At 37.0% G+C, this 22,022-nt stretch overlaps 1 protein-coding gene across 1 annotated transcript in view; it reads left to right on the forward strand.

The window, feature by feature from the left end:
• The window catches only part of LOC113542066 (MAM domain-containing glycosylphosphatidylinositol anchor protein 1), a 192,474-nt gene that overhangs the window by 126,315 nt on the left and 44,137 nt on the right, over positions 1-22,022 (forward strand). The window contains exons 9-11 of the mRNA XM_026939340.3: positions 1,727-2,023; positions 6,761-7,027; positions 12,119-12,267. Of these exons, the coding sequence (XP_026795141.1) occupies positions 1,727-2,023; positions 6,761-7,027; positions 12,119-12,267 (713 nt within the window). The remainder of the gene's footprint in view (positions 1-1,726; positions 2,024-6,760; positions 7,028-12,118; positions 12,268-22,022) is intronic.

Below are 22,022 nucleotides of genomic sequence, written 5' to 3' on the forward strand. Positions count from 1 at the left end.
CAAAACTTTTGACCTTCTCTGGGTGTTATAGTGGCTTTTTTTTGGCTCTACTCCCCACCATGATCAATCTCCTCTACGTTCTCTCTCCCTCTCTCTCTGTCTCTCTCTCTCACTCACAGTAATCTTCTATCTGCTCAATTCATGCCACATACTTGAATTTCCTTTCCAGATCACAGCAATGTCAGATTTTTAGTCCTAGGAGTAATAGAAATTCTCTTATTAGCACCATGGAACCGCATGTTTCTGCTAAAGAATAGTGTGTCGATTGCATTCTGTCTCCAGATCATTCTTTATTTCTCTCTCCCCTTCAGTCTTGCTTTTTTTTTTTTTTTTTTTTAAGCTCAACCTTCATTCAACATACTGAAACTACGTTTTACATTTGTTGCCACTTATGCATCTCTTATGTTTGATGCCAAATAATTGCCTGACTCCAGCTGGTTAATAAACCTAAATTTCAAAGCACATCTTGTTTCTCATTCGAAAGCTTATACATGTGTTAAAACATTACAGGCATTGGGTTATGTGAAATAAATGAATTACATGGTTTTTTTTTTATTCATACTCACTAAAGATAGAACTGAGTTGCTTTTTCACATCACTTAATTAGGAAATGAAATCGAATGCTTAACGTTCACCAACCTGCCTTCAGAGAGATAAATAAACACACTGCAGGCATAATACATTCCATGGGTGTCTATAAATAAGCATGTACCTGTGAAGATGTTTTGTGATAGGTGCATTGACGAGAGAACAAAAAATTGTTGTATCATTTTTTTAATTTAATTTTTTTAATGAAGATTAGGGTTAGGGTAGCTTTCTCTATATTTATATTAAAAGAAAAGTGAGTCATGCAATGATAAATTGCACATATATGTCATATGTATGTATGTATGTATGTATATATATATATATGTATATATATATATATATACACACACATACACACATATATGATATATATATATATATATATATATATATATATATATATATATATATATATATATATATATATATATATGCAATTTATCATTGCATGACTCACTTTTCTTATAATAAAACTTAATAAAACTATCTGTGTGTAGTTCACACCTTCGAGGTTGAAACACATTTTTTTTTTTTTTTAAGTAGTGTCTAAACCTTAAAAAACACAAGGACTAAATAACAGGGGGGACAGAATATGTGGTCTAAGGGAGCTGGTTGTGGTTTTTTTTTTTCCTTTGCTGCCAAATGTCATATGATGTAATATAAAAGCAAGGGACAATATAAAAATTGAAATCTAATCTACTAATCTACTCCAGTATATTATTATAGCTAGTATATGGCTCCAAGAATCATCCTAGTTGCAATTATCAGATCAAATTTTCAAGTCTGGTTTCCACCCTGATTATTGATCAGTTTGTAAAATAGCACTTGATCTAGCACATGATATAATTTTGCATTTTATTCAATATTTTTTTAATATCACATCCCGGCAATACCATGAGATACTAAATCGGGGTCGTGAAATTGGAACGTGTGCTCAGGATGGAGGTTATTTTATTCACTGTTTTGAGTTGTCAAATAAAATAATGCCAATGATTTGGTTATGTGCTCTTGTGTAAAGAAAATATTCCCATGATTTAAAGGAGAAGCTGATTGCGCTTTCATATGCTTGTTTAGAGTCCAGATGTTGCCCATCTGTACATTTATCTCTCTCATTTTTCCTCTTGTTCCACTTTTTTAGTAATTCCTCCAGTCCTGACCGTACCTGTGGGTGGAAGTGTGGTCAATGTGAGCGAAGGTGGGAATGCAGAGCTGGTGTGCCTGGTTGAGGGTAAGCCTCGCCCCCCAGTTCTCTGGTCCCGGGCCAACAAAGACATGCCCATGCCTTCGGGTGACTGGATGATGGAAACACGTGATGGACGCCTGCGTCTCACCAATGTCACGCGAGATATGGCAGGGGCTTACCGATGCCAAACGGCACCGTACAACGGCCTCAACATCAAACGCAGGCTGGGACAAGTGCAGCTCAATGTGGAGTGTGAGTATTCACAACATTATATCAAATTATAATGATAACACTGGGCCTTAAGTTTTAAAAAGCAAGCATTTAATATGTTTTTGTGGCCCATCCAACTTCTTCTAATGAATATGATCTCGGCAGGATTGCAAGATATGATAGAACTAGATTTTTTTCCCAGTATTTTTTCTCAAATATTGAATTGCAACAATGCGTGCATTGAATCTGTACTACATATCTTCATAGAGCAACTTCACTTCCAAAACCACCCAGCACCCCCACCTTCATCCACTCGTACTGGATTTTCAGGCTTTTATAATTTGACTAAAATCATTACTTACCCTGATTTACACGGACCCTATTACATAAATTGATGGCAAGATGTAAAATGCCATTAAAAAAAACCCACAGCAATGAAGACTCCAGAGTTTTATCACAGTAAAAGCTGTGATTAGATCTGGTTTGATGAAGCTTGTTCTAAAGTGCTGTTAATCAGGGCTTTAACACAGCGCTTTGAGCGAGTTCCCTTGGGACATGTCCAACAACCAGACACACACACGCGCACACACACACACACACACACACACAACTACACACAAACACATATTCCATTAAAACACTCCGAACGGGTGCCTATTATCATTGTATTTAAATGCAGCCTTTTGGAAGCGGCTCATGCGTTAATGCATTTACACTCTCAATAATGCGTCCATTATGATGCCTGCTGAAAGTGTGTTTCCTAAGAGCCCAAGCTAAAGAGGCTCAGAGTTCATTAGCGTTGAGGATAACTCTGTATCATTCAATGCTCTTCAGTCCTTTTCTCATGAGGCCAAAGCGATGTACTACGCCTTAATAATGTAAGTTATGTATTGAACGTGGCCTTGCAGAACTGATCCCCTGTGAGTATTATACACAACAATGAGCACAGACAGAAGGGTTTGAGATAAATTTGGAAAACTCACATGATGTCGGAGCCAGACTAGAGCTACATAAACAAGCTTCAGTGTAGATGGAAGATATATGTATGCATAACACTTAGATGCAAACATTCTCCTTCATCAAGACGATTTATTCATTATGCATGGATTGTCTGATTGCAATAAGCGCTGCATTACCGTTGTTCTTCAGATATGGGCATGAGCTTCTGTATCTCATTGCAAGTATACTGTAAATTTCACACATAAGCCCAAACATAAGCACACACATGCACATACATTACACAATCCATTCCAATCCTATTGATCTCATCCAGTCCTGTCCTATTGCGAGCTCTTTTTCCTGAAATGTTTAAATTACAATGTGAATAATATTGTACTCGGTACAGTCCGAATTAAATGTAATGTAATTGAACTTATTTGACTGTGCTTTACTCCTCAGTAATCGTAATGTCTGATTTAACCAGTCTAGGCTGCGTACTTCCTCTTATCCGCCATGATTATGGGTGACATGCTCCCTCCATTCTACCTTTGTTTGCTTTATCTTGTTCTGAATGAACGATTCACTAAAAGACTGTCATTTTTAAGCGGCGGCTCTGTAATTACCATGACCATCTCCTTTCCGTTAGCTTATCTCCTATCTCCTTTTTACATATTTCCCTCGCTCTCTTTCTTTCTCTTCTTCGTCTTCTTACTCCTACTCCTTTTCTCTTTCCCTTTTCCCCACTCAGCCACTCCCACGTTGATTAACGTTTGTGTGCTGCAACCTTATGAGTGTGTTTCAGAAACATGTTTGTTGCACACATGACTCTGCTTATGGAAGTTATTGTGTGATGATATTAACACATAGGCCATATTCAGAGTTATGACTTAAATTCAAAAGTTTATCAGTATTTACAATTTATTGCCATCATACAGAAGCTCTGATCCTAAACTTCTGGCAGTATTTTGACTTATCTCATTATTTCAACTTATTACCCTCTTATCTTGACATATCGTCTCATTTCAAACCCCACAATCTATTAGTAAGACTACTTTATTAAATATTAGCTTATAGCAATAATAATAATTATTGCATATGCGGTTTCTAAGATAGTAAGTAAGCCAGATGTTGTTTTAGTGACACATGTACATCTAATGATGGGTAATTCACTTAAATGGGTTATGATATGGTCAAGGTTTTGACTCCTAACACTTAAAATGACAATTCTATAATGGTCATAGAGCTCATTTTAACCATTTGAATTTTTACTTATTTACACAATAACATAGAAAAAATACAAAGATTAAAAACAAATATTTTTTATTGGATAGGTCATAAACCATGCCAACATGACAAATTTATATTCTGTATGATACATATTGATTATTATAATTAATCCATAACTGAGTAGATGTAGTTAGAAGGTTATACTATTAACTGTGTCTTTTCCTGTAAGAAAATAGCAGACCATCACAGGAAATCCCCGGAAGTTCAAGTAACGACATAATGTCTAGAAGTACCCAGATATTATGTCGAAATAATGTCATAGAATTTTCAGCCCAAAACATAATATTCAGCATGACCTATTGTGGTTACATCAACCTGTCAGACAATGACGATGGACTTAATACTGGCTTGAACCAATACTGAGCAAGAGAAATAGACTGAAGTCCAAGGTCAGAATCATCCGTAAACAAAACATGCCTTTTTTTAATGCAAACTCCACCACACTTGTGTAACTCACACATAACTCCTGAATAGCGCTTATGTTCATATCACTTATGTCTGAGGTCTGAATACAAATTTGTGCATTTTGGTAATAAATCCTTGCTGCACTCTCAGAAATAAAGGTACCAAACTGTACCTTTCCGTGTCGCTGGTGTGGTACCTTTAGTATATGGGAAGGTGCATGTGATGTACCTTTTATTACATTTTACAGTGAAGTGTAATGTTAACAGTGGTCCATAAGATTCAACTATGTAGCATAAATTATTTTTAACAGTACACGAAATACCCTAACATTGTATTATCCAGGTAAAAGATGCATGTTAAAGGTCCAAAGTTGTACTCTTGATGGTACCACACCACCAACAAGGAAAAATACAGCTTGGTATCTTTATTTCTGAGAATGTACACTCTCTAAATACGGCCCTGTGCGCTGTGCAATAATGGTCGGAGGGAGAAAAATGGCTGGGTTTATATAAACAAGACACCCAGTCTGTCCCAGTATAGTTCCTGTCAGTTTCTTAATCAAATTAGGATATATTACAGGAAATAATTGCTATACACGTCAAACCGTATAATCACGTTCTATTGCACCAGGTCAAAGCTAAGCAAATATGTAAGCATACTCATTGGCTGTTTCGGATGAAAACCGACAGGATTTGAAGAAAGAGACGTCTCTGCCTCTGCCGTTCCCTGCAAACTTCCTCCTCTGGCATTGGAGACACTTCCCACAGAGACAGTTGGCTTTACCTCATCATTCCCACTTAATGTTTGCCAGCATGGTGGTACCCACACGGGGCTTTGCCATCTTGTAAACGAGGATCGCGTTTATGGGGGAAGCAAGTGTAAGAGTTGGCAGTCAAGTTGGTGAATGATCATCTGAGAATGCATCGAGGATTATGTGTGGAAATATGAACATCTCTGGGAGTTTGTAAACATATTTGTAATGAAGCATGGGCTTGCGAATCAATGTGTGAGGAGCTTTGGTCCTGGTTCATTTCATCATTATAAAATAATTATGTACGTTTGATGACTTGAATTCATCTAGTTCAAGTTCACGTTTTAGTTCTTCGTTATCTGTGGTTATTTTATATAACAGGCTGTAATTAATCACTAACGCTAGTGTGTGCAAAATTTAATTGTGTACAATTACAGTATTGAAGCATTTCTCGTCGATATACTCGATGGCCTTCATGTTAATTACACATCAATGAAAGGAACAAGAGCAATTACACCAGACACCAAAATTATGCCCCTTGTCAAGAACTGCATTTATTTCACAAGCTACAAAAAAACAAAAGCAAAATTTGACTCACCTAACTCTAGAATACTTTATTAAAAACTATTAAAAACCGAGAAAATGAGTTATATAATGGAATGGTGATATAAAACTGAAATATGTAAGAAATAAAACACCTGGGGAATGTTATTATAGGAAAATAATTAGTGTCGGGTAGTGGTATGCAGTCTGATCCAAAACAGAGTTAATGACACACCATGTTTTTTTTATCCAGTTATAGTTATATTTAATGTTGTGAAACGTGAGGGGAACAAGTTAGTTCCTGTTATCACTAATGTTATAGCAGCTATAAACAGTTTTTTCCCTGTAACTTACCATGAAACCACACCACCATTCCATCATGAAGACTTTCCTGTGGTGGAAAACTTATCTCTGACTCTTACAAAGCACCCCAACTGGAGAATCCTTCCAAAATGCTAAATAAATCTCTTTATCGAAAACTTCACCATATCAAATCTGTGTGTTTTTTAACCGTTTATGTAGCACGTCCATCATACAAATCCCTGTATAAATTGTTACCACAGATACAATGTGGTATTAGAATAGGCATATTGCTGGAACTACCATCTGAGCTGCTGCTTACAGAAAATTAATCAACACCTTCGGACCAATCAGAATTTATTTATTTGTGATTCAGTTTGAAACTTTCCTGTTAGTTTTGCTGTAGTTATGGAGTACTTCATCATCGTTATAAAATGCTTTAAGGCAAATGCTTGAATAATAAGCTGAAACAATAAGGATTGAAAAGAGGAGATGCAGCTCTTTTTCAAACTAGGTTTACACAATTTTTTTTCCTCTGCTTTTCTTATTCTCAGACCCTGCTGTGGTGGACCCGGTCTTCCAGAATGTCCGCTCTCCAAACTACAAGTCTGTCATCTTGCGCTGCATAGTTCTCAAGTCCAATCCGAACCGTATAGCCAGCGCACGCTGGTATCGGAACACGATTCCAATCCGCACTCCTCCCGTGGACCCTCAAGACGTCCCACAGCTCCGCTTCATACTCGATCCCACCAACAATGGCACGTATGAGTGTAAAGTCAGCAATGGGGTCGGCACCTCTACTTGCACCTTCCTCGTCTCAGGTACCCAATTCATTATATACAGTGTATGTATATATATATATATATATATATATATATATATATATATATATATATATATATATATATATATATATAATTTTTGTTATTAGGAGTGTAAAGAATATGAAACTATACATGAACCCATTGTCAGGTTTGAGAATCCTCTTGATGGCAGGCATGTCAGTGAAAATAAAACATGGCGAAGTTTGGTGTTGGAAACGTTTCTTTCAGTACTGTTTTACTTTATGATGGGTAATTTTGTATGAAGAGAACATGGCTTGTTGAACTGTTACCAATTTTGGCAGTCGCGTTGTGTTCACACTGGAACAACATGACAAATTATTCATTTTCAGCCAGAGTTGGTGATTTAGAGAGGCAGAGTGACCAACACAGCACAATTGAACAGCGTTTAGCTTAATGGCGATGCAAATGAACACAAAAGCACCTTGTTAATTTTGGAAACCTGGGAAAATCCTTCATATGGTCTACATTGTTCAGAACAATATCTTGATTTGAAACCTACACATTTTCCTGAACTGAAAAATATCTGTACCTGTACATATATCTCAACCAGAAGTAAAGTTGTATCATTTTAAAATCTGATTACCTCCATCGTTAAATTCCATTTATAGATATAAATTCCAGTTCCACTGAAAGTTGTTGGTCCTAACTGTACATATATAACCTAACCTATGTAGGGAAGAACAAAATTATTCCCAAATATACATGAAGTTTACAATTGAAATGATTTATCGCTTTGCTTATCAAGTCATTTAACCACGAGCCTCATCATCGTCTCTTCACTGGACTGATCTCTCTTCACGCTAACATCAGAAGGGGAAATAATGGTGGATTCATTCAGTCAGTTCTGTCGGCTAGATTTCTTGTTAGTGATGTCTTTTTATTAGGTCATTTAAACATTTTAAAACTTTGCTAGCTCCTGCCATCACCTCTTCAGACAAAACAGTTATAAAGTAGACAAAATAATAACATTTCACTTTGTTTTGTGAAAATCAGTTCGCTTTTTTTAAGATCATGCGTATTATTGGCATAAAAACTTTAGTCAAAACCAGACTTGTAGCTGTTTTTTCAGCCCCAGTGACATCCAGTGGATTTTCCCAAACCGCCGCACAATTTCCATATGACCAGGTCAATATAAACCTCTGCGTCGTCTATGAAAGCTTTACATGTAGGCAGCTTTTGCTCAGCTAAGCGCATTTCCCGTGCTTTATTCATCCATCAAACGAACGGAAAGTCTCTTAAACGAAATGAAGTAAAACATCCACAATTTTAGATACTGTGTAGTGGAAGCAGGAGCACAGGTGCACTGTCAGCGTTCACACATACATCTGTCACACACACATATCTCACACATACACACACATCTATCTCACACATCTACATACTGCTCTCATACACACACACATATAGTCCTCTCATGCACACACATAAACAAAGCTCTTACCCACACACACACCCACACTCATGTCTAATGAACGAAATTAAAGTGCACAAGGCGGTAATATTACTACTGCAGAGAGTGTTTTCACATTCTTGATATTGAAACTCGTTAAACAGAACATGTTTCACATGAATCTCACATTATTACAGAGACACGTCTCATTACGCTGTAGAGAAGATATCACATTTTGTACAGGCTGTAATTAGTCATTTTTATGACTGGTTCAAATATAGTGGTAACACTGTCTGTGTATTGTAGCTCGCTTATACATTTTGTGTTTATAAAGCCGTCCAGCAGTCAGGAGTTTCAAGCTTACTGACTGTTTAGTTTCTAACTTTGTTTCCTTTAGTAATATTATCCATATGGTATGACAATATTTCCTATAACACTGTAGTCCAATGGCTGAATATACACTACTTTTTAGTTTAAAAAAGTCAATTCCATTTCAATTCAGTTTTATTTCTGTGATGTTTTTAACAATAGACATGTTTCCTCACTACTGTTGCCTCTGGTTTGCACATTATGCATTTAAGTCCTGATGTCTGTAAAGCCGCTTTGTGACAATTTCTGTTGTTAAAAGTGCTATATGAATAAAACTGTATAGATATTTAATTTCATGTAGGGTGTCCTGGTTATTTAGGAACAGCATGAACGTCTTGTAGCAATGGTCTCAGCGCTACAGAAAAAGTGTGTAGTACAGAGAAAGTGTGTAACATTTCTACAGAAATGTGTTGAAAACCGGTTATTCTTTGGTTGAAAATAATTTTTTGGCTTGGGAAAACTCAGTATGTTGTACTTTCAGAAGGAAACTCCTAATGGAGCAGAACAGTAGCGAGCACCCATATGATATTAGCAGAGGTGCTAAACGACCTTTGCCCACTTGTAGGATTTTCTCTTATAAAGCGAAAAAGCTTATCTCCGACTCAGCGAGACATCTTTCTCAGTGTGGCAACTAAAAGCGTGCTATTGCTATCATCTAGTTCCATCTAACCACCTTCTCAGAGCTACAGCTATTCTCTCTCTCTCAAAAATAATAATAAAAAAAAACCTCAGTGATATTTTTTTTGCTCTCAAGATTACAAGCTGTAACAATCCATTTTCCCCCCTCTGCGAACCAGATACAGTGATACAAGCCACATTGTTTTCTCTGTTAAAGGCACATTCTGTTATAGCCGTCTTCTTAGGAATAAATTGCTCACTGACCCGTCCGTGTTCACATGCAGCGGCTGGTGAAATGAGCTCGAGATTAGTTTTTTACAGACTAGAGGACATCTTCAAAGATTCGCTGAACACAACAGACAGCGTGTGTCTGTGTGTGTGTGTGTGTGCAAGCGTGTGTGCTCGTACTGCATTGGTTTAATTTGACTTCTTTGAATTTTCCGGCATGCCGCCTGCAGTATAATTGGGACATGACCCATATTGTAACATTTGCTGTGTGTCAGTCCACATCCAGTCATTTAATTTAGGCACGATATTATTCGCCACAGTATTAATTTAAGCAGTGATCTTGTATAGTCACGGTGTTCCTAAAGGTTGAGTCTAAATATTACATTTCATGGTGGGAGTTAGAAGAGAATATTGAGGTTCTTGCTCAGAAAACTTGAACAATCTATTTAAAAAAGCTACACTTCAGGAGAATTTAAAAAATTCTTCAACTTATATTTAACTGGGGAAGCACTGTTAATAACACTGATCACATTTTTTTCACTTTCCCAATCGATTAAACATAATCAACTGCTATGGCTTTTGGCATATGTAATGCTCTTGTGACATTCCAGTGACCAGGCTCTGTATTTAATATCTTCATCTGTCCAGTTTCAGTGAGACTTTCCCCACTGAAGCCTCAGATTCCTGTTCTTGGCTGACAGGAGTGGAACCCAATGTGGTCTTCTGCTGTTGGAACCCATCCATGGTCCAGTGTGTTGAGCGTTCTAAGATGCTTTTCTGCTCACCACTGTTGTAAAGAGTGATTATTTGAGTTACCGTGTCCATCCTGTCAGCTCAAACCCATCCGGCCACTTGTTAATTGAAGCTCCTGATCTGTGTCTGCATGATTTTATGCATTGTGCAGCTGCCGAATGATTGGCTGATTGGATAATTGCCTGAATGAGCAGGTGTACAGCAGTTCCTAATAAAATGGCCGGTGAGCGTATATCACAGTGCTGGTACATTTGATCACAAGCGCCTCTTAAAACGCTTCATGTTTTAAATATTTGTCTGGTTGCATTTGGAGACTAACTGTACCTACATTTAATTGATTCTTTCAGTTATTGTGACTGTTTTGATTTGAATGTTTGAAGAAATATACGCTTACATTGTTTAGTGTAAAAGTTTATGTTGACTTAAAATGGTCAAATGATAAATTACTCACATTTTGTGCAGCTTCTTCAACGTCTTCAATAACAGACTGAGTAAAGCACATGAAATTTGCTGCTGTGTAAATGATTTGCTGTTTAACTCTTTTTACCAGAGGACAAAAGATTTCCGCCTGTTTTGGAGGTGCCTGTGTTCAGCACTGAATTTATTTGAGATGTCACACTCCACAGTAGTGGTTAATGCCTCATATGAAAGTAAACACTCAGGGCTTTAAGAATTTGTAGTTTTAAATAAGTATTATGTATTTTTACCCAGCCTACTAGGTTTAAATGTTATAATTTTATTGTGGCAGTTGTATACAGAGTTTCACTGTCAAAAAAACTTTAGTTGTGCTGTCTGTTTCATCTCTGTACCAATGTTATTGTGGAGAGGTGTGAATTATTTGTCCAGCAGGGGGCTCACACCCCTCCCCTTTCCCATTGCCCTGCTCACCAGCAGCTAAACACAGAGTCACGATACTCTATGTACAGAAACCCAACAGTGTCCTGACTAATCTTATAACAGATTTGCGGTGATAAAATAATTCAATTGTTTATACTGATCTCTGGCAGAATGCCAGTGTACTGTGAGAAATACTGTAAATGTGATCTTGACGTAAATATTTGTCATATGTTCCAGACAAGATACTAGACCATTTAAAATGTTATATATCGTAGTAAAATAAAACAACTGCCTTACAAGCACTTTAAGGCATGAATCTACAGTATGAGCTAGAAGGAAATCAGCCCCAGCCTTGCCTCTTCATACTATTACAGTATCTGTAGTCTTTACTTATGACCATTGGTGGTGCTGCTGTGCTCGCGTTGATAAAAGTCCATAGTAACATGCCTTGAGAAAGTTAACAGTCTAATAATCTGATGTTGGTGTGAAAAATGGAACGTAACATTAATGTCTTGATGCCCCTGGTACCTGCGTAGACATGCAGGGAATTATGGCAACATTGATGCTTTTGACATCGTACTCATCCTTCCAGAAGTTCTCTAATTTTTATTTGAAATTAGAAATGTTAAAATTTGACCCATTTTTAATCCAGAATGCACTTTCCATTGCTATAACCAACCTCAAGTCAGTCATATTTGCCCTGAAAAAAAGGACTGATATCTGTACAGTAACTCAAATTAGAGTTTGGGGAAATAAAGTCCTGTGTTATCTTTAAGAGTAGGATTGTGTTTCCTGGCAGAAGTAATTATTAATTGGATATCATTCCTACAGTGATTTAATGTTTTTGTTTTTCTTTTCCAAACCCACCCCAGCTCGACCATACACTGCCGAATTTTACTTTGACACGCCAAACCCCATCCGCATCCTGAAGGGCAGCAACTACTCCTATAACTTGCAGTGGACGCAGAAAGAACCAAACACTACGGACAAAGTCATCGGCTATTGGATCAGCGTGCACCAGGTAACATACAGAGGCTCACACATGTACATGCTTAGAAACTAAGGGTGTAACACAATGCCTGTATCTGGAACGTGTCAAATATTCATATCTCTCAGATTTAAATATGAAGTGGGCATGTTTTTTTTTTTTTTTTTAAATTTTTTAAATAGAGGTGTTCACAGGACCGTTTTTTATTTTGCTCATACAGTTGTGCCTGTCCATAACATTTTCTAACAAATTAGTAGCTCTTAGTAGCTCTAATTTAAACCACTGCAACCCTGACCAGGCAGTTACTAAGGATGAATAAATGCATTATGGTAAACTCATTATTTATGGAAATGAATTTGGTCTTTCTTTGTCATATGGACTTCATATCTGACCTCTCATCTGATTCTGTTCTGTTCTGAATAATGTATTCATATTTATTTCTCTTAAAAGACTGTCAGAGGGAATCAGTTCACACACACACACAAATACAGATATCGATGTGATGAGAAGTGAAGCGGCTGCGATATAAATATAAATTTCTAAATATAGCCATTGATATCGCCTGAAAGTTGGAGAAAACACACACACGTTAATTTTTTTCAATTCTACTGAAATAGGGTTATCGGGTTGCCATGTGACCTATTGGAAAAGAAAGTCCAGACATACACGCCTCTTTCTTTCCTTCTTTTTTCCCTTCCTTCTTTGCTTGCTGGCTATTGAGTGTGGCTGTGAGTGAATAAATAGGCTGAACAAATGTTTGTTTATAATAGGAGTCCAGGGAATAGCACGGGCCGAGCAGAGAGCAGATCGATCAGAGCTTGTGCTGCATTAACAACACTCTCAGAAGACACCCCTCAAAGGAGACACACACACACACACACACACACACACACATATACACTTGAATCAGTCTGCTCAATTTTTTCCCACACATTTTCCCTTTCATCATTAAGATCCATCACTCAGCTTCCTTTTTTTGGTGTCACACTCCTTTTCTCCCCTACTGCCCTATATTCTCTTTCTCTCTTACTCACTCCTGTGTTCTTTCACTGGGCCTGCTTTCTGACACTCTTTCTTTCACTTTTTGCTCTCTAGCAGTCATCCTTCTGTTTTCCAAGTCTGTCACTTCCCACATCTTCCTCTTATTTCCCCTCTGCTTTGCCTATGATACTTTTTGTCACCCTCTTCTTGTTTTTCTCTTTCTTTGCCTGTCTTTCAAGATTAAAAAAAAAACAAAACTTCAGTCCGATGCTGACAATGCAGGAAAGCTCTTTCCTGGCTAGTCTAAAAAAACTCTTTGTGTGGTGCTGTGGCAAATTTTTTTTGCTGATAAACAGAAAAAAGTGAAGAAAAATCTACCAATAGCATACTTCTCTACTTTAACAAGACACAAATATATATATATATATATATATATATATATATATGTATATTTTACCAACGTGACATGGAAAAGGTTTTATTTGGGCTATTTGCTAACCTTGCTTTGGCTAACATGCCGTCGACAGCCAATTCATACTATTAATTCTTTTCGAATGCTGTATTTGTATATTTACAAACATTGGCTTTAAATCTCGTTACATAGGTTTTATGGTCAAATAATACATTTCAGGATGAAATATTGGTGTTCCAACTAGGGATGCATCGACACCAGTACTGGTAATGGGTATTGATCAGATACCCTGCACATTTACCTATATTTGTAGTTATATATGTACTACCTGCAGGACTAGTGGTTAGGCCACGGTGCTCTCACCGCTGTGGCCCGGGTTCGATTCCCGGCCAGAGAACCGACCCCAGCCACTGGGGTTGTGTGCAACAGTATGCTCTCAGTGCTGGTCCCAAGCCTGGATAAAACTGGGGAGGGTTGCATCAGGAATGACATCCGGCCTAAAAACTGTGCCAAATCAAATACGCGGACCAATGATCCGCTGTGGCGACCCCTAACGGGAGCAGCCAAAAGAGAAACAACAACAACAACACACATACTATATATGCTCTAATATCAGCATCTGATACTTGATACATCTTGATACTATGTGACACAAAATGACAGTGATCTGCATGTATTTCAAGATTATCAAATCAAAGCACACTGCAAACTGTGAAAATATCAAGATACAAATAATGATACACCTGATACACCTCAGCAGCAAGAAAAAAACGGACCATGATGGCCCTGATTGTTAATACTGAGTAGGTTTAATCAACGAGTCCCGAAAACACATGTCCATGTATTGATGCATTACTAGCACTGGACTTACTGTAGCTCCTCACCTGAGTGAATATCACCCAAAGAAAAAGCACTTCATTTCAGAGTCAGAATAGTGAATAACTGTGCCACACACAACCTTCAGAACACTACATGTTCATCAACTCTGCATACGGCCCATTGTAACAGATTAGACAGTCAGATCAGAAATGTCTGGATGCTTTAGAAAATGTAATATTCCTCTAAAATGAATCAATAATCCTCAATAGAAGATTAAACCAGTAATCCGTGATTGAAGATTATATTCCCAGAATAGAAAGCAGTTTTTCAGTAGTTAAGCACCTACAACACTGTACAGAGACCAAACACTTTTAATAGAAATACAAGCTTTATGCCTTGTGTAAGTATTCATTCCCTCTGAACTTTTCCCTATTTTGTAGTGTTACAGCCTGGAACTGAAATGGTCTTAATTTGGATTGTTACCATCTGGTTTACACAATGTCCAACATTTAACGACACAAAGTATTTTTTTATTGTGACTCAAATGTTATTTTGCTGCCACCCTTCAGGGCCAATACTTGGTAGAACCACCTTTAGCAGCAAATACAGCAGTAAGTCTTCTGGGATATGTCTCTATCAGCTTTGCACATTTAGATCCTGATATTTCTGCACATTCTTTTTGGCAAAATTGCTCAAGCTCGTTCAGATAGGATGGAAACCATTGGTGAACAGCCACAGATTCTCAGTCTGATTCAGGTCTGGCTTTGAATGAGCTAGTAGTTATTCTTGAACCATGCCTGTGTAGCTTTGGCAGTATGCTCAGTTCTGTTAAAGGGTGAACATCCACCCCAATCTCAAGTCTCGTGAAGAATAGAACAGCTTTTTTCTGGAGTTGTTCTGTTTTTGGCTCCATCCATCTTACTCTCAATCATGACCAGTTTCCAATCCCTAGGAAGGTAAGCATCCTCACCTTAATGCTACCACCACCATGCTTCACTGTATTGTATATGGGCTATTTGTGTAGATTCATGACATCTAATCCCAATCCTAAAGTCCATTTCAGTTCCAGTGGAAGAGTTCAAGGGGTTAATATGATATTTCAAGTGACTTGATACGTTACTTGATACTTGTCACATATGGCACCAGGTTCTTCCACAGCAGTGTAGGCATGCTTGGATTTCGAATGTTAATATGCTACATCTCTCAAGAAGTCTGTGGTATTTTGGTGCTCAGGTGTCACAAAATTACCTGGACCTTGTAAGCTTTTCTCTCTCAAGGGAAGAGCTTACCTTTATCCAAGGATGATGAGACATCTTTATCAAAAAAGTAGAGTCTCATATGTATCAGCTAGTTTCATCCCCAGAGCAAAAGCTGTTCACTTAAGAGACTATTGCTAGTACCTGAAATAATTTGACAGGGGTACAAATAGTCTAATATAGTTATCAACATTTCTAATATGCATTATAACTTGATATTGATGCTAACCCCAAGTGTTTAGGCAACCATATACACAAATTATGGGATAGAAGGAGGAGATTTCAGGCGGAGATGATCAATTTATTCAATGAAAGTGGGAACTAACTTGTTTTGTAGACATTCTACAACATTACATGTAACTATAAACAGACTCAAAGTATGCCATGTTGTCCATTAATAAATTAATAAAAATTAATAAAAATTAATCTTTTGGAAATTGCTGTAGTTCGGGAGGAATAAAACCCTTTAGGATATGCTGTTATAAGAAAACAATCAACTATGAGGTGGTCCCATTAACTCAGTAACAGCATGTCACAAAGTGTTTTATTCCTCTTATACCACAGCAACTTACCAAAGACTGCAGTTTTTAATTTATCAGTGAATAACAAAGCATATAGTTTATCCATTTATAGTTACATTTAATGTTGTGGAATGTCTGTTTTCTCATGTTTAATTCCTTACTTTAAAACTCCCACTGATGCTTACAGAAAGATCTGCTGAAATTTCTAGGAAATTTTTTAGGCAGTCTTAATTCAGTTTCTAAAATGCCATGAATTCCTTCTAGTGGAGTTTATCCAAAATCAGCCTGTGTGTTAAGTTTATTTATTAGCAGCTTGGCAATGTTGTGTTACTCTGTTCTGCCCTCATTAGGTCCATCCTGACCCCATTGTAGCAGATGGGATATGGTAATAAAGTGCTAACTGATGAAGCTATTGCCATTTTCAGCATTGTGCAAACTCAGACAAACGCACACACATTTTCTTTTGGGTCTCTCTCAATCCGTCTCTGTCAGCAGACACACAGTAATGCAGACCACAGGATTTTCTTCTGGATTTATCTCTATTTTTTACCGTTTACTGTCCTGTCCACAAAAAAACCCCCAAAAACCTCCGTAAACATCTTGAAGATGCAAGCTAGCGTCTTGAGCAATCGTACCATGTGTCTAAAACACCTTCCTGAACACACCTGGAGGCAACTGTGTGTGTATGTGTTTTCTGGTTCTGTTGGATTTCTATTTCAACATTCTAATAATCTATTCATAAGAATGTGGCCCGTAGTGAAATAAAGGAACAAAGTGATGGATTACAGCAGGTGGCTGGGTTTTAAACAAGAAAAGAGAAGATTAGCCCTTTGTCTTTGCTGGCATGAATAGCTAATCTTCCTCTTCTTAAAATCCACCTCTAGACTAAAGCTTTTGACAGTAGGGAATTGATTGTGATGCTATTAATGTGTATGTGGGTTTTTAATGAGCATTTCTTTGTATATAATTGGGTGAATATGTTGATTTTTGAAATGAAAAGAAGTAAACACAACCTGTGCAGCAAACTACTGAAAACATTTTTCCTGCAAATATTAATGCACAGTTACTTTATATTAGATTAAAAAAAAAAAAAACTAAGTAGAACCATTTCTATTCTTGTTTAAGGAATTTTCACCCACTTTTCCATGCAGAACGCTTCTAGTTCTGAGATATTCTTGGCATCATGCATGCGCTGCATGTTTAAGATCTACCTTCAGTGATGTTCAAGTCAGGGCTACTTCGAGGGCCATTCCAGAAGCTTCAGCTTGCATTTCTTGAAGTAGTTCATCATACCTTTAGTGATTGTGGCAAAAAAGTTCGATTTTTACTTCATCTATCCATAGCTCTTGTTGCCAAAATGCCTCTGGCTTATCTAGATGTTGTTTTTCTTACTTCAGATGTTCATTTTTGTGATGAGGTTATACGTAATGTTTCTTTCTGATGACTCTTCCATGCAGGTCATGTTTGTGCAAGTAACACTGCAGCATAGAATGGAGCACCACCACTCCTGTGACAGTGAAACCTTCCTGCTGTAGTGTCAGTAATGCCATATGTCAGTTCTGCTTTGCTTCTGTACCCAGCATATGAGCAGTTCTCTCTGAAAGATTTCTTGATCTTCCAGATCTTGCCTTGACCTCCACTTAACTGCCATTTTTTATTGAAAAATCCGACAGTGTAAATTACGAGCTGGGAATGATTTGATATCTTTTTAAAGCATTCTCCTGCTTTTCAGGCATCAATTAGATTTATTTTCAGATCCTTTGTCATCTTCCATAAGGAGGCCATGACCATTGAGTGTTAGCGCAGGATTTAAAGTCAGAGAATTTATTACGCTCTGGAACTGTCATGAGCTGACAATTCCTAATGACAATTCTTGACCAGAGTAACAAATCCTAATGAATCAGTTAAAGCTTAACAAGTTCCTTACGTTCTGAGACTTTACAAATGGAAGGGTGTCCAAATGTTTGCACATACCAGTTTTATTTATTATTTTTTCTATTTTTTAAGGTCATCAAATATAAAGTAACTGTGCATTAATATTTGCAGAAAAATGTTATTTAAAAAAAGTTTGCTGCAGAGGTTGTGTTTACTTCTTTCACTTCACAAATCTATAAAATATGTAACTTTGCCAGGGGTGCCCAAACTCTTGCATACAGCTGTGTGTGGTGTGTGTGCTTGTGTGTGTATTGCATACATAATAGTATAACATTTTGGTGACATTTGGCTTTATATTAAGGTTCCCTTAACTAACATTATTTTCTGTGTAGTATACAGTATACATACTATCAAGTCTTAGGTCATGATATATGATTGGAGCTTTAATTGTAAGTCAGATAACACTCCTCTACTGCACACGTTAGTGTTTTCTTTGTCTTAACACATACCTGATTAAGCTCCAGTGCTAATTGTCACACCCTTAATGAACTAAATCCGGTGTCTGGGGTTGCGACAAGTAGCAGAGAATGTGTAATCTGTCATCTCTCCTCATCTCCTGTCTCTCTCCATCATGGTCTCCTCATTGTTCTTTGTGTCTTGTTCTTGCTCTATTTCCTGCACTCGTTTTCTTACTCTGTATTGCTCTGTCTAGCTTTGGCTCCTGTCATTTTCTCTCATTCGATTTCCCATTCCCTCTCACCCTCCTCTGACTTTTTTTCCACATCATTGTTATATTTTCTCTCATTCTCTCACTTGCTCTGCTTCTTTCGCTCCCCTGTTTTCGCTCTCCTGTCTCCCGTTTTGTTTTTCTGGTTTGCTGATCTTATATACTTCCTTCTCTGTCTTTCTTGCTGTCTCTCCCTGTCTACCCCTCTCTCTGTCGCTCTTGCTTATTCTGTCTCTCTCTTTGTTTTGCTCTCTATTTGTTTCTCTTTCTGGCTAACACTTTCTCTGTCTTGCTTACTTTCTCTCTCTCTCTCTTTCTCTTTCTCTTTCTCTTTCTATCTATCTATTTGGTTTACACTATTATACTCAATCTACAATTTGGTCATTATTTCTCCCACTGTCCCACTCACTCATCCTTCCATTGGATGGCACTCATGATCACCCACTTGTTCTGTTTCTTACTGTATCTCTCTTCTCCTACTCTCTGTCTCACCACTTATTTCTCACTTTCCTGTTTCTGGTCTCTATGATTTTCCCATGCTGAACCTTCTAACCCTTTTCCTTCTATATAATAAAGTCAATGTATGCTTTAAAAGTTCTGTATGGTGTATTGAAGATGAGATGAGATTTATATTCACATTGGGACTGGATTGGTGTGAAAATGTACAGTGCAATACCCATAGAACCCAACATCATGGTTATGGGAAAATGTCTGCTTATAACTTTCTATCTTACGAACTCATAAAATGTGTTTTAGAGTGTATATATATATATATATAGGGTGTCCCAAAACTCTTCATACTATGTATGCCAGCACCACATCAGTTGTGCCTGCATCAGTGGATGTTCATGGAAGTCCACTTCTTGGCACTTCCAGTCTTTTTGAATTTGTTAGGCAACCGTGTCGTGTGTGATGTGTTTGTCATGTTTCCTGTTAAAGTCCGCCACAACCTTGCGACAGCTTCCCGATCCAGCCATGAGAATGATTTCAATACGTTCTTCTTTTGTCAAAGGCATTTTTAAAGGCTATCTGAAAAAAATATATATATAAACTAAATATGAAAAATTTTGGATATATAAATATATATCTGTAGTGGTAAGAGTAACTCTGCTTCGTGTCAGGCTGCATCACATCACCGTGCCGTTGATTATTTTCCTATAACAGCATATCCTGTTGCATTTTATACCTTACATAGCATTACTATACAAGCATTACTGTAGAAGCATAAGAAATTTTATTCCATTTCTAAAATAACAGAGACAGAGATGTCTTGACAGACAAGTGTGTGTGTGTGTGTGTGTGTGTGTGTGTGTGTGTGTGTGAAATGTATGAAGGATTTATAAGATTTGAGCTTTGCACATATTCACTGCTCTGTACCCTGAGGATACAGATCTGTTCTCACGCCTCATAACCACTGATATTTATAGAGGCAAAAATCTAACAACAGTGCATGTATATCTGTGTGTGTGTGTGTGTGTGTGTGTGTGTGTGTGTGTGTGTGCGCGTGCGCGTGCATATCCATAAGCAAACTACAGTACATAATGCTTGCTTGTTATTTATATTATCATGCAATGATTTACAGAAGTCTTCCCCCATATAAACTCACAGCTCATATTAATATGTCACATTTATATAAACATACAAATAGCCTGAGTCTCATACAAACAAATCAAAGGTTTGTGTGAATTGTTCTTACAGTTCATCAAACACACGGTCATAAATATTCATGCAGTTTCGTGGCGATAAACAGAACAATTCCTAAGACACAGTAGAACAGCGGCATGTTTTATGTATATGAGTGCACTGTATATATATAAAGAGCCCTCACTTCCTCTACAGGACCATTTCAATAGTTTATTACCTCGTGTAAAGTTTGTCAGACTTCAGGAGCAGAACATACCCACAAGGCATTGCAATCTGATGAAATTTCCTTTACAAAACATTTGAAAAAAACGCAAGAATAATAGATAAACCTGTGTATAAATGTAAGCAGGAGCAACTTAAAGCAATACTGCAAGGTTTTTCAGCATCCGCTGTATTTGTAATGTATGTGTGATTACCACAGACTTTCTTTTCTGAAAAAAGAACTCAAAACCATAAAGGCGTTAGAATGAGACAGAAATACAAGAGCAATAAAGTAAAAAGTATTTCAAGGTTTGTATACTTTCCACCACGCTACCAAACATGTACCGTTAAACTGGTAACAAAAGGGTGAATGTACGATTGAGCTGCGTGGCCTTGGGAACTTAAAAAAAACCTAAAACTTAAACTATATTTTTGTTCAGAATTTTTCAACATTGAATCTATTAAAACTATTGAAATTGTGTTAACCCACGGCACACAATATTTCATTTTGTACAAGGTTTCTTTGCTGACTTTTAGCTACATTTTACTTTTAAATAAGTAAAAGTGTTGGACTTTTTTTTTTTTTTGGCTGATGACACAAGGACATTGCGGTTTTCTGTATTTCTTTCATTTTTTTTTTTTTTTTTAAACAAGTTTATAATTTAGGTAACAGGGTTGAATTTCAAAGTGACCTCGTCAGTCAATATCAGAAAATTGCCATGATCTTCGATTCGAATGATGTGACTTCCTGTTGAACTTGCGCCTTGTGGAATATTCTAGACATTTCGTAGGGAAGAATGTATTCAGTTACCAACAGGGTTTAATGTATATTTATCATAACATATAATTATTATAATTAGAATTATGATTTATGGAATGGAATGGCTCATGGAAAAGGTTGTTTCAAGCATGAGATGAGCACAAATGAGATTTTAGAAGTAATTTTATATAGAAGTATGATTATAGATGGACGGGTTTGACAAATAATGTTGTAGATTGTGTTTTATTAATATTTTAAGTTATATATCTGAAACATGCACACAGGTTGTTGCGAAGGACACTTTAGCAATGTTTAATTTCTTTTTTTATTTCTTTTTTTAAACTTTACCTTTATTTTACATACACATGACACGACAATCATGGAATCACCCAAATAACCACAAATTCTTCCTTCTAAAAAAGTAGTCCCCTCAATTAAATGAGAAATTATAAAGCTTTATGGCTTCATTTACACTTTCCTTTGCCTGAAGAATGAATGAAAGTGTTAGATGAAAATACTACTCAATAATGTGTAACAGTTCATTGACAGAGTTTCTTCTTCTTCTTCTTCTTCTTCTTCTCTTCAGTACAGA

The sequence above is a fragment of the Pangasianodon hypophthalmus genome, chromosome 3, assembly GCF_027358585.1.
Source record: "Pangasianodon hypophthalmus isolate fPanHyp1 chromosome 3, fPanHyp1.pri, whole genome shotgun sequence".
NCBI classification, from domain to species: Eukaryota; Metazoa; Chordata; class Actinopteri; order Siluriformes; family Pangasiidae; genus Pangasianodon; species Pangasianodon hypophthalmus.